Source organism: Hemitrygon akajei, chromosome 19 (assembly GCF_048418815.1).
Source record: "Hemitrygon akajei chromosome 19, sHemAka1.3, whole genome shotgun sequence".
NCBI lineage: Eukaryota > Metazoa > Chordata > Chondrichthyes > Myliobatiformes > Dasyatidae > Hemitrygon > Hemitrygon akajei.
The window spans coordinates 70,816,369-70,829,181 of record NC_133142.1 but is presented as its reverse complement, the minus strand read 5'-3'; the positions used below and the strand labels follow the sequence as shown (position 1 = coordinate 70,829,181).

At 43.0% G+C, this 12,813-nt stretch overlaps 1 protein-coding gene across 5 annotated transcripts in view; it reads left to right on the top strand.

Moving 5' to 3' along the window:
* LOC140742052 (uncharacterized) overlaps positions 1-12,813 on the top strand; it is a 194,965-nt gene that overhangs the window by 158,500 nt on the left and 23,652 nt on the right. For 3 of the 5 annotated variants that reach the window (XM_073072790.1, XM_073072791.1, XM_073072789.1), the window contains one exon: positions 3,881-4,008. The exons of the other annotated variants lie outside the window; for them this stretch is intronic. In XM_073072790.1, the coding sequence (XP_072928891.1) occupies positions 3,881-4,008 (128 nt within the window). The remainder of the gene's footprint in view (positions 1-3,880; positions 4,009-12,813) is intronic. 5 annotated transcript variants of the gene reach the window in all.

The following is a 12,813-nucleotide window of genomic DNA, read 5'->3' as shown; positions in this document are numbered from 1 at the left end:
GGTCAGGCTGATAGAGAGGAGTTACAGGCAGGTGGTCACACTGGGGCCTCAGGAGACAGATAAGTGGGTAGCAGTCAGGAGAGGGAAGGGCAAGAAGCAGGTACTAGAGAGTACCCCTGTGGCTGTCCCCCTTAACAATAAGTACTCATGCTTAAGTACTTTGGGGGGAACAGCCTACCTGGGGTAAGCAACAGTGGCCGCACCTCTGGCACAGGGTCTGGCCCTGTGGCTCAGAAGGGTAGGGAAAGGAAGAGGATGGCAGAAGTGATAGGGGACTCTATAGTTAGGGGGTCAGACTGGCGATTCTGTGGACGCAGGCAAGAAACTCAGATGGTAGTTTGCCTCCCAGGTGCCAGGGTCCAGGATGTTTCTGGTCACGTCCATTATGTCTTAAAGTGGGAAGGAGAACAGCCAGAGGTCATGGTACATATTGGTACCAAGGACATAGGTAAGAAAAGGGAGGAAGTCCTGAAAACAGACTCCCAGGGTGTTAGGAAAGAAGTTGAGAATCAGGACCTCAAAGGCAGTAATCTCAGGATTTCTGGCTGTGCCACGTGACAGTGAGTATAGGAATAGAATGAGGTGGAGGATAAATGCTTGGCTGAGGGATTGGAGCAGGGGTCAGGGATTCAAATTTCTGGATCATTGGGATCTCTTCTGGGGCAGGTGTTACCTGTGCAAAAAGGACGGGTTGCACTTGAATCCAAGGGGGACCAATATCCTGGTGGGAAGGTTTGCTAAGGCTATTGGGGAGAGTTTAAACTGGAATTGCTGGGGGGTGGGAACTGAACTGAAGTAACAGAGGAAAGGGAGAATGGCTCACAAATAGAGAAAGCTTATAGACAGTACGAAAGGGAGGATAGGCAGGTGATAGAGAAGGGACACACTGTTTGAGATGTGTCTATTCTAATGCGAGGAGTATTATGAACAAAGCGGATGAGCTTAGAACGTGGATCAGCACTTGGAGCTATGATGTTGTGGCCATTACAGAGACTTGGATGGTGCAGGGGCAGGAATGGTTACTTCAAGTACCAGGCTATAGATGTTTCAGAAAGGATAGGGAGGGAGGGAAAAGAGGTGGGGACATGGCAGTGTTGACCAGGGATGGTGTCATGGCTGCAGAAAAGGAGGAAGTCATGGAGGGGTTGTCTATGGAGACTTAATGAATACTTTGCTTCAGTATTCACTACGGAAAAGGATCTTGGTGATTGTAGTGATGACTTGCAGCAGACTGAAAAGTTTGAGAATGTAGATATTAAGAAAGAGGATGTGCTGGAGCTCTTGGAAAGCATCAAATTGGATAAGTCACTGGGACCAGATGAGATGTACCCCAGGCTACTGTGGGAAGCGAGGGAGGATATTGCTGAGCCTCTGGCAATGATCTTTGCATCATCAATGAGGACGGGAGAGGTTCCGGAGGATTGGAGGGTTGCAGATGTTGTTCCCTTACTCAAGAAAGGGAATAGAGATAGCCCAAGAAATTATAGACCAGTGAGTCTTACTTCAGTGGTTGGTAAGTTGATGGAGAAGATCCTGAGAGGCAGGATTTATGAACATTTGGAGAGGCATAATATGATTAGGAATAGTCAGCATGGATTTGGCAAAGGCAGGTCATGCCTTATGAGCCTGACTGAATTTTTTGAGATGTGACTGAATACATTGATGAAGGTAGAGCAGTAGATGTAGTGTATATGGATTTCAGCAAGGCATTTGATAAGGTACCCCATGCAAGGCTTATTGAGAAAGTAAGGAGGCATGGGATCCAAGGAGACATTGCTTTGTGGATCCAGAACTGGCTTGCCCATAGAAGGCAAAGAGTGGAGGTAGTTAAAGTGACTCACTAGGGTCAGGAGCTAGGGGCTGTGCAACAGTTAGCTTTGTAGAAAGTACCAAAAATTCTATGGGGATAAACTAATTTTACACCAAGAATAGTAGGGGGATTAGTTCAGGTTTAGAGTTCTAAAGGGTAAAGTATCTTTCAGAGCTTTCAAAAGGGGTCTATGGAAAGCTGGACCATTCTTAAATGGAACTAGTATGGAGTTGATGGGTCATTTGGCTGCCTTCCTATGTATAGTTATTCTTTGTTTCTGTGAATGGGTAAGAGAGAAAACATGTAGGGACCCTAATCCTTGCAGCATAGAGTCTGGTTCCAGCTCCTTGTATTGAAAACTGGGGCTTAATTGGATACGGTGCTGACACTGTGACCACAGTCAGAAGATAGCAGTTCCACACCATTCTCCCTCATTCTTCCCTCTCTGTTCTCCAGCCTTTCTCTTTTTCTTTCTCTCTCTCTCCCTCTCCCTCCCTCTGTCCCTCACACCCACAATTTTAAAAACGTTCTCATTTAAAATACTTAATTGTTATGTCATAATACAATAAAATCTACAGTAATGAATGATTTTTAAATATAATTGCATGATAGTTTTCAATAATTCAGTAGGCTAAGTTATGAAATTATAATGCTAAAGTTGTCGGTAATATTGCATAAAATTGTGTAGTGATGTTATAGTGATAAATATGATGATAATACTTTTTGGAGATACTTAAAAATAAACTGGTTGAAGGTTTTACTACTCTTTTATTTAATTGTTACTTATTTGGAAATTTTCTATTTGAATCAAAGCCATATCTCTTAAAGTCTGGAAATCTTTCTTTAGGTTCTTACAGGTTTGAAAGCTCTTGTATGTGAGTTGAGTGCAAAACAGTTTGCCAGATATTCACTTTAGGTCACAGGTAGTGACGATGCAAGGGCTGGAGAGGCTTTGATAATGATTTTATATTCAAGATATATTCAAGATTGTTTAATGTCATTTCCAGTACACAAGTGTAAAGGACAATGAAAAATTTGTTACTCTGGATCTGATGCAGCACAAAAAGAACACAATAAGATAAAGTACACAATAAATATAAATACCATAAAGTATAGGAGTAGAATTAAGCCATTTGGGCTTCGAATCTGCTCCATCATTTCAGATGGCTGATTTATTATCCCTTTCAATCCCATTCTCCTGCCTTCTCCTTGTAACCTTTGACGCCTTGTCTAATCAAACTCTGCTTGCAATATACTCAAGATACATAAGATAGCTTAAATTCATAGATTGATTGTGTGTCGATATAGTGATGCTAGGCATAGGAGTGCCTCTATAACCCAGACATGGTAATCACACTGGTGAAACCAGCTGGCATTGACCTTGTACACTTAGATTTTACATATTATCTTCCACTCTTGGCTGTCATTTGGAAATTCCATTTTGTTTCTTCTACTCTTTAAATTTCTGTTTTTAATGTTGAAAAAAAAAACTTACATTGTTACAGACAGCATTAATGGCAACCTAGGCAATGTTTTATATGAAACATAGAATCATTGTAGCACATACAAAATTCCTTTGGCTGAATGCTAATCCCATTTCCAAATTTGTAGCTTTCTATGCATTAGTGATTAAAGTGCTTGCTTAACTGGTTCTTAAATGTGAGATCATTCATCTCTACCATCCACTCAGACAGGGCATTCCAGATTCTTAGCAACTGCATCTTTCCCGAAGCATATGTCCTTCGTAGATACCTTTGAGATTCTGCAGATGCTGGAAATCCAGAGCAACACACAAAAGGGAAGAACTCAGCAGGTTAGGCAGCATCTGTGGAGGGGAATAAGCAGTCGACGTCTTGGTCCAAAATGTTATTCTCCTCCACAGATGCTGCCTGACCTGCTGAGTTCCTCCAGTATTCCGTGTGTGTTGTCCTTTGTAGATACCTTTTTTTTTTGAGAAAAGCTCTCTGCTACTCTTGGTAAGAGAATGATATAGTTGGCACAATAAAACATTTTGTTAGAATAAAGGTCTCTGCTTGAAGGACTGATTATATGGTCTTTTGTCATTAATAGCATGGTCCGCGTATTAATCCTCTACACCCACCCGGGGTGAAGAGACGCACGGTCAGTCTAGAAACCTTTGCAGCTCACCACCATAATCAACAAAGAGCTCTGGTAATGCGACAGAAGGAGTATAACAGGTAGGCAAAAAGATAATTAAATATCAGTACATAATTTAACAATCGAGGCTTTCCACAAAAGAAAATTAATGATATAGTACAGGATTAGTTGAAAGCAATCAGAAACTCCAACATTCCTAAATTCAAAGATGTTTGCTGCTTGGGGGGGGGGGGGGGATCTTATTGCCCCAGTCAAGTTAGTGGGAACAATTTGTTTCCATTGAAGGAACAAAGAACCACAAACAGAAATAACCACAAAAACAAACAAGGTTGTACTGTACCTAGAGAGGAATAAGAGCTTAAAATTTGCCATTTGCAATGTTAGTGAGTGCATGTTTGACATGTTCACTTGACATTCATTTCTCTTGTTTTTGTAATGGTGGTACTAACGTATTTGTTCTGAATACATAAAAGAGCACTCAAACAAATTTCAAATAAACACACACAAAATGCTGGAGGAACTCAGCAGATCAGACAGCACCCATGGAAATGAACAAACTATTGACATTTTGGGCCAAGACTCTTCAGGACCTTATGTCATATCAAATAAACATGTTGAACTTTGACAAAATTCTTTTAGGTTGCTGGGATAAGAGGGGATACTTGGGTTTATTATTTGAATGGTTTTTCATAAATTCTATTGTACTCCTTTTTTCCCATGAATGCCTGCAAGAAAGTGAATCTCAGAGTAGTATAGGTGACATGTACTGTGCGAACTTTGATAATAAATTTACTTTATCTTTGGAAAATTGCAAATGTCACTCCGTTCTTTAAGAAAGGAAGAAGGGAAATTATAAAAATTTAAAAATTATGAAAAGAAATTATAGACAGGTTCGTCTGACCCCAATGGTTGGGAAGATGTTGGAGTCAGTTGTTAAGAATGAGGTTATGGAATTTTTGGTGACACAGGACAAGATAGTACAACATCAGCATGGTTTTCTTAAGGGAAAATCTTGATTGTCGACCCTGTTGGAATTCTTTGAGGAGATTACAAGTAGGATAGATAAAGGGGATGCAGTGGATGTTGTATATTTGGACCTTCAGAAGGTGCCACACATGAGGCTGCTTACCAATTTAAGAGCTCCTGGTACTGTAGGAAAGTTAATGGCATTTAGAGCATTGGCTGAATGGTAGGAGGCAGCGAGTGGGAATAAAAGGATCCCCTTCTCGTTGGCTGCCAGTGACGAGTGGTGTTCCGCAGGGGTCGGTGTTGAGATCACTTCTTTTTATGCTGTATGTCAATGATTTAGATGATGGAATAGGTAGCTTTGTTGCCAAGTTTGCAGATGATGTGAAGATTGGTGGAGGGGTAGGAAGTGTTTAGGAAGCAGGGAGGGCACAGAAGGACTTAGACAGATTAGAGAATGGGTAAGGAAATGGCAAATGAAATACAGTGTTGGAAAATGCACTTTGGTAGTAGAAATAAATGTGCAGGCTATTTTCTAAATGGGGAGAAAATCCAAAAATCTGAGATGCAAAGGGACTTGTGCAGAACACCCTAAAGGTAAACTTGTACGTTGAGTCTGTGGTGAGGAAGGCTAATGCGATGTTAGCAGTCATTTCAAGAAATATAGAATACAAGAGCAGGGATGTGTTGCTGAGGCTTTATAAAACACTGGTGAACAGTTTTGGGCTCCTCATCTAAGATGTGCTGGTATTGTAGAGAGTTCAGAGGACGTTCACAAGGATGATCCTGGGAATGAAAGGGTTAACATATGAGGAATATTTGATGGCTCTGGTCTGTACTCACTGGAATTTAGAAGGATGAAAGGGGAATCTCATTGAAACCTTTCGAATATTGAAAGGCCTAGGCATAGTAGATTTGGAAAGGATGTTCCCATGGTGGGGGAGTCTAGGACAACAGGGCACAGCCTCAGGACAGAGGTGCGTCCATTTAAAACAGAGATGGGGAGAAATTTCTTTAGCCAGAGGGTGGTGAATTTGTGGAATTTATTACCACAGGCAGCTGTGGAGGTCGTTAGGTGTACTTAAGGCAGAGATTGCCAGGTTCTTAATTGGACATGCCATCAACGGTTAGGGAGTGGGGTTGAGGAGGGGAAAAAGGATCAGCCATGATAAATGGCGGAGCAGACTTGATGGGCCAAATGGCCTAATTCTGCTTCTATGTCTTATGGACTTTGACTTTGACCAGGGCAGATATGATTCATGAAAACAAGAAAGCTGGTGGCTTTATAATTTGGTAGATTTTAAGTTAACCATGAATGTGCCACTACAGCTGAACTCCTGCCGTAGTTGCAGAATCTCGGACACATCACTGCACAGGGTGGGCATGCTGCCCAGTTGTTACTTCAGTGAACTTCCAGCACCTGATTGAGATGCACATGGAAGCTGGGCTGTTGCTTCCCTCCAAAGGTTCCCTCATCTTGACCCTCAAAGTTAGGCTCCAGTTGCCTTTTCCAATAATCCCCATTGGACTTCCAGAGGACCACCTTACTTAACTGTGAATGGTTTCTGGACAAAAGAGCACTTTCATGCTGGTGGCACTTAAAAGTCAGGTGAAAGTATGGATTCATTGGTGTCCTGGTTTAGGAATTACTTGTCAGTTGTCTTGTAACACAAGTTTCATTCCGTATAAGTGAGAACACACAACACCGAACATAGCAAAGGAACAGACCAGTCAGCCCATAAAGTGTTCACCGAATAGAATACTGAAATATGCTAAATGTCTTCTGCCTGCACATGATCCATATTCTTCATTAGCTGCATATCCAAAGGTCTCGTGAATGCATTACTGGGTCTTAAACATCACTATAGTATCTAAATGCCAATATTGTAAGTTTGGAAAGTGACAGGAAATGGCACAACTCTGGAATATTAGCGTTTTGCATTAAACAAAGAAGTGGCAAATTACACTGATCACGAGATTATCGTGAATAAACTTGTGAAACTATCCACAGCAAATTTTATTCATATAGCATTTCTGACAGAGGAAGAACTGAAAGATGTTCTGAATAGTCATTGCCTTTTCAAAAGCTTGAAATATGAAACATGTTGGGGTAACTAACTCATTGACAAAAGACAGTATTTGTGTGAACAACACTGAAATATTTTATTGGTGTAAAACAACCCCACCATTATTGAAACGAAAGGAAACTTATTTTGTTTCTCCGGCAAATTCTTCACCAGGTTACAGTGCCTATATTTTGAGACAGTATGTAACATCATTAAATGACTCTCCAGGCTATGTTGCTTGGATACAGTTGCTGTGAAAAAAGGTTTTGAATGTCAACTGTCAACATGATCTTTTATTAGCCCACAGCTCTATTTAACAAAGAATTCTCCTGCGTGGGCCATGTGTGGCAAAGTAAATTTATTAACAAACACACTTCCTCTTCAACATATTGGTGCTCCTTGTACAGAATGCCAGGCAACCGCAGGCTCTGTGCGGTTGGTGGGTAAAGCACCTTGGTTCTTATGTTTAGATGCGTGCCTCTCTTTGCTTCCATTTGAATTTGAAAATATTTAAATCTACAATGAGAGGGAGTAAAGACTCCATCGCAGTGTTACGTACCCAGTAACTGGGTCACTTACCAGCAAAGATAGAGAGGTCCGTTGAAGTCTGATGGTACTATTTTTAACAGTATTTATTGATAAAAATACACAAAAATAATATCAATGCAAACACACAGATAAGATACGTCATCAATACTAAATCTAAAAGTGCGGGTATAATAATAATCAATAAGAAATAGCTCTATCGTTGTCTAGGGGATAATGTATTGCCCGATGGGAATATAAAAGTCACTTTAGTTCATTCCAGCTGCAGCTTGTGGGTTGGAGAGAGAGAACTTGCCCATTCCTTTTATGATGTCAATCCTTCGAGAGTCGTTGGGAGTTGATTTCCCCGTTGTTAGCTAAAAACCGTTCTTCCATGGTAAAGGCCACCGATTCCGGGGCAAATGGAAACGGACGCACGTGGCCTTCCACTGGTTTTTGCTATTACGGGATCGCTAGCGTTTCTTCAGACCCTCTTTTTATCCTGATTCACAGGGTCTCAGGTGTCAATCAGGTTGGATGATGCAATCCCTCCACGAACCTCCTCCTCGGTTCATTGCCTGGGGCTTCAATGCATCGTACAGGATGCAATACACAAATCCAAGAGACAATAGCCGGTATCAATGGGTCTGCCTTTCGGAGGCCAGGACACATTCCAACGCCTTGTGGATTCTGCATGTCTTTCTCTCATTTCCAGGGTCTCCTGAACTGACTTAATAGTGATCTTGCGATTCTCACAAAGGAGGGGGCTACCCCACACCCTTCGGCCCCTCAGAGCTGTGGCACATTCATAACACCCCCTTTCTTCAAAGCGTTTTCACCAGCGGTGAAAACGAAGTAGTACAGAGTCTTACAGGATTTTAGAATCTAACACAATATAAAAGCTTTTCCTTTTCACTACAGAGTAATACAGTTATACATTCAACTCAGCATCTAGATGGTTACCGATTACAATTGTCACTTCCTTTAATATCTTAACATCTTGTACCCTACTAAAGTCTTGTAGCATCAGACTCCAATTTAGTAACCACCTATTTTTTCTTCAGCAAACAAAACTAAAGAGTTGTGATCTTAAGCTTACATGTATACTACAAAAGTTCATGCAAATACTAATCGTTATGTTGCTTTCAAACTTAACAGGCAGGCTTCCATGGGGGTTGTCTTTTATTATTCACAGGCTTTGTCGAAATCCTTTAAAACCGGTGTCTGCTATTTAAAAATGGCGTCCCCATTAACCCTCATCTCTTTTCCAGTTAGTTCCCACGTGGGGAGCTTGGGTACCCTGGCGAAATAGGCTTTCGCCCGCTTCTTTCATAGGAGTTATTTTATCAACACTGTGTCCCAAACTTAGACCATCTTCTGAATTTCCACCCAATTCTTTAATTTTACGCAAGTTGCTAGCTTTCTCTTCAGGACCCTTCAGGCTATTAGTTTTCAGTTCGAACTCTTTGTTCAAGGAGCATTTCAAATTCTGCCTTTTCACACCACACTCTGGAATAACAATAGCCTGGGGGGCCCCGTCATCTTCCGACTCAACCTGTAAGTGATCCGCAGGTTTTAAATTTTTTTCATTCGATTTGGGAACTACATATTTCCCGTTTCCTTCAATGATAATACTCATCTCCCCACTTTTGATCTCCGCATTAACTTTTAACACACCTTCGAGAACAAACACCTGGGAACTCTCACTTCCCACTATTACCAAGGTTAACCCTTTCTTCGCTGAACCAAGTCTATCTGACCCACAAGGACGGCCTTCCTTGTCAACTGAATCAAATACCTCAGACTTTTTCTGAGCTTCATTACTAGGTTCAGTACCACGTGCATCCACATCTTGGACACACTCCAACGGGACATTTGCCTCTTCCAGGTTTGCAATACCCGTACCCAGTCCAAACTCTAAATTCCCCTGATTCTCCCAGCTACTCTCTGGGCAACTCCCTTCCAGAGTAAACTCAACCCCGTGGGCTGAAACAACCTCATCTGCCAACCCAGCAGACTTCTTCAAGGTAAGAGCACCCTTTTCATCTAGGACTGCCCTCATTTCATTATCAGGAACACCTTTAGAATTTTCAACTTCTTCAAACAGTTCTGCCAAACCAGACAGATCATCCATGTCCAACTCTGGAACTTTTAACAGCTCTATCTGTTTCTCATCTTTATCTCCTACCTCTAGAACTTTTCTCCTCACTAAGGGTAGGTCTACCTCCTCTCCCTTACTCTCTTTTACTTTACTACTCTTTGTTTTACCACCCTCTAAACCCTCGTGGTACAGGGTCGGTAAAAACGTCTCGGCCAAATCGACACTGGCCAGATTTAAACTGCTCTCGCTCTCAGCTGCCTTTCTCGACATGCTGCGAGTAACCGCGCATGCGGGATAGATCTTGGACGCTAGGGGCGGGACTGCAACGCTCACCGGCCGGCTCGTCAGCGTCATTGCTGACCAAACCTTACCACCGGCTAAATCGTTACCCAGAAGGACGTCCGCGTCAGTTCTCGGGAATTCTGATTGCACCCCCACTTCAACTGGTCCAGAGACTAGCTCACAATTCATAATGACCCTATGCAAGGGCACCATTTCCGTCCCTTTGCCTATTCCTTTCACAGCTACCATTCCCGTCTTGCGACCAAAATCTAGTACCTTACTGCTGATCAATGATAGTTCAGCCCCCGTGTCTCTCCAGATCCGTACTGGAACTGGGGTGCCTCCCTCCCTCACAGACACGGTTCCGTTTGACATACAAGTCTCAGACCCTTCTCGTACTCTGTCTACCCGGGGCTCTCTTGTCGATTTACTGATTACCACGGCACATCCAATAGGGACGGCTGCTTTCCCTTTTCCTGTCTCCTTCCACGGAGCAAAGCACCTAGATGCAATATGTCCCCCCTTTCCACAATTAAAACAGGTCAAGGCCGGAAATCTCTGGCCGCCTTGCCTTTCCCCCTCAATCTTACCACTAGCTCCCGGCGGGACCTCTGCCTCAGCCGGTGGGCTTTCTCTATCGTTCCCACGGTCTCTCTGGGAACTTTTATTCGAGGAAAACTTTGTCTTTTGGGTTAGAGCATATTCATCTGTGAACCTAGCAAATTCTGAGATGGACTTATCTGGCTTCTTATTCAAATACATCCGGATATCCTCCGAAACACAACCTTTAAATTCCTCAATCAGAATTAACTCCCTGAGATGCCAATAATCCTCTTCCACTATCTCTGCTGTGCACCAACGGTCCAAGAGCACACCCTCCTCATAGGCAAACTTGGTATACGTCTGATTCCACCCTTCCTTTAAATTCCTGAACTTTTGTCTATATGCTTCAGGTACTAGCTCATAACTCCGGAGAATGGCCGCCTGTACTTTGTCATAACTCTCCTCCTCTTCCTCCTCCATGGACAACGCTGTATATGCCTGCTGTGCCTTCCCTTTTAACACACTTTGTTACAACGCCACCCACTGTTCTCTGGGCCACTTCTGATTCACTGCCACCTTTTCAAAAAGCAAGAAATAACTATCAACATCCGTCTCCTCGAACGGAGGTACTAACCTCAACTCCCGACTAACATTAAACCGCTCCTCTCGGTCTGACCCCTGAACTCGTTGCTCTTGCCTTAACTTCTCCATCTCCAAGTCATGTTTCCTCTGTTTCTCTGCCTCCCTCTCCTTCTCTTTTTCAGCTGCTTCCAGCTGTTTTAACTGAATTTCGTGCTCTCTTTGTTTCTTAGCTCTTTCCTGCTCCCGTTTCACCTCTAACTCCTTTAGCTGGAGCGCATGCTCCCTTTCTCTCTCGGCCCTTTCTTTCTCCTTCTCAGCTCTTTCCCTCTCTCTCTCTCTCTCTCTCTCTCTCTCTCTCTCTCTCTCTCTCTCTCTCTCTCTCTCTCTCTCTCTCTCTCTCTCGGTTCTTTCTTTCTCCTTCTCAGCTGCTTCCAGCTGCTTTAACTTAATTGCATGTTCCAACCTTAATTTCTCCAACTCTAACTGAGCCGTCCCACTAGCTGGTACCTTTTCAGGGATATTTTCCAATACCTCAGCTGCAAACACATTCTTCCCAATATAATACTGAGTTATTGCCCTTCGCACCTCCCGCTTTTTCATTGACAACCTCACCTCTGCGAGGTTTAACCCCTTCGCCAAATTTATCAAGTCTGATTTGGTGGCCACCTCTAGCGCCTCCAGAGTCGGGTTTTCTATAAATTCACCCACGTCCATCTTTGCTGGTTTCCCTTCTGGCTACCTGCGTAACCAGATCCAAGTTTGGACTTACAAGCCCGATTCACTGGCCTCCCAATTTGGTGTCAAATCCTGGACGAGCCCCCAATTGTTACGTACCCCGTAACTGGGTCACTTACCAGCAAAGATAGAGAGGTCCATTGAAGTCTGATGGTACTATTTTTAACAGTATTTATTGATAAAAATACACAAAAATAATATCAATGCAAACACACAGATAAGATACGTCATCAATACTAAATCTAAAAGCGCGGGTATAATAATAATCAATAAGAAATAGCTCTATCGTTGTCTAGGGGATAATGTATTGTCTGATGGAAATATAAAAGTCACTTTAGTTCATTCCAGCTGCAGCTTTTTGGTTGGAGAGAAAGACGGGTTAAAACTTGCCCATTCCTTTTATGATGTCAATCCTTCGAGAGTCATTGGGAGTTGATTTCCCCATTGTTAGCTAAAAACTGTTCTTCCGTGGTAAAGGCCACCGATTCCGGGGCAAATGGAAATGGACGCACGTGGCCTTCCACTGGTTTTTGCTATTACGGGATCGCTAGCGTTTCTTCTGGTGCGTCTGAGGGGCTGTTCCCACAGACCCTCTTTTTATCCTGACTCACAGGGTCTCAGGTGTCAATCAGGTTGGGATGATGCAATCCCTCCACCAACCTCCCCCTCGGTTCATTGCCTGGGGCTTCGATGCATCGTACAGGATGCAATACACAAGTCCAAGAGACAATAGCCGGTATCAATGGGTCCGCCTTTCGGAGACCAGGACACATTCCAACTCTTTGTGGATTCTGCATGTCTTTCTCTCATTTCCTGGGTCTCCTGAACTGACTTAATAGTGATCTTGTGATTCTCACAAAGGAGGGGGCTACCCCACACCCTTCGGCCCCTCAGAGCTGTGGCACATTCGTAACAGCAGTGTACAGAAATGTGAATTTATGAGTCTAATGGCTTGTAGAAAGAAGCTGTCTCATAGACTGCTGGTCCTGGCTTTAATGCTGCCAGACAGAACAGCTGAAACAGTTTATGGTCAGGGTAACTTGTGTCCCTGATGATCTTCCAGGCCTTCTTTCTGTACCTCCTCC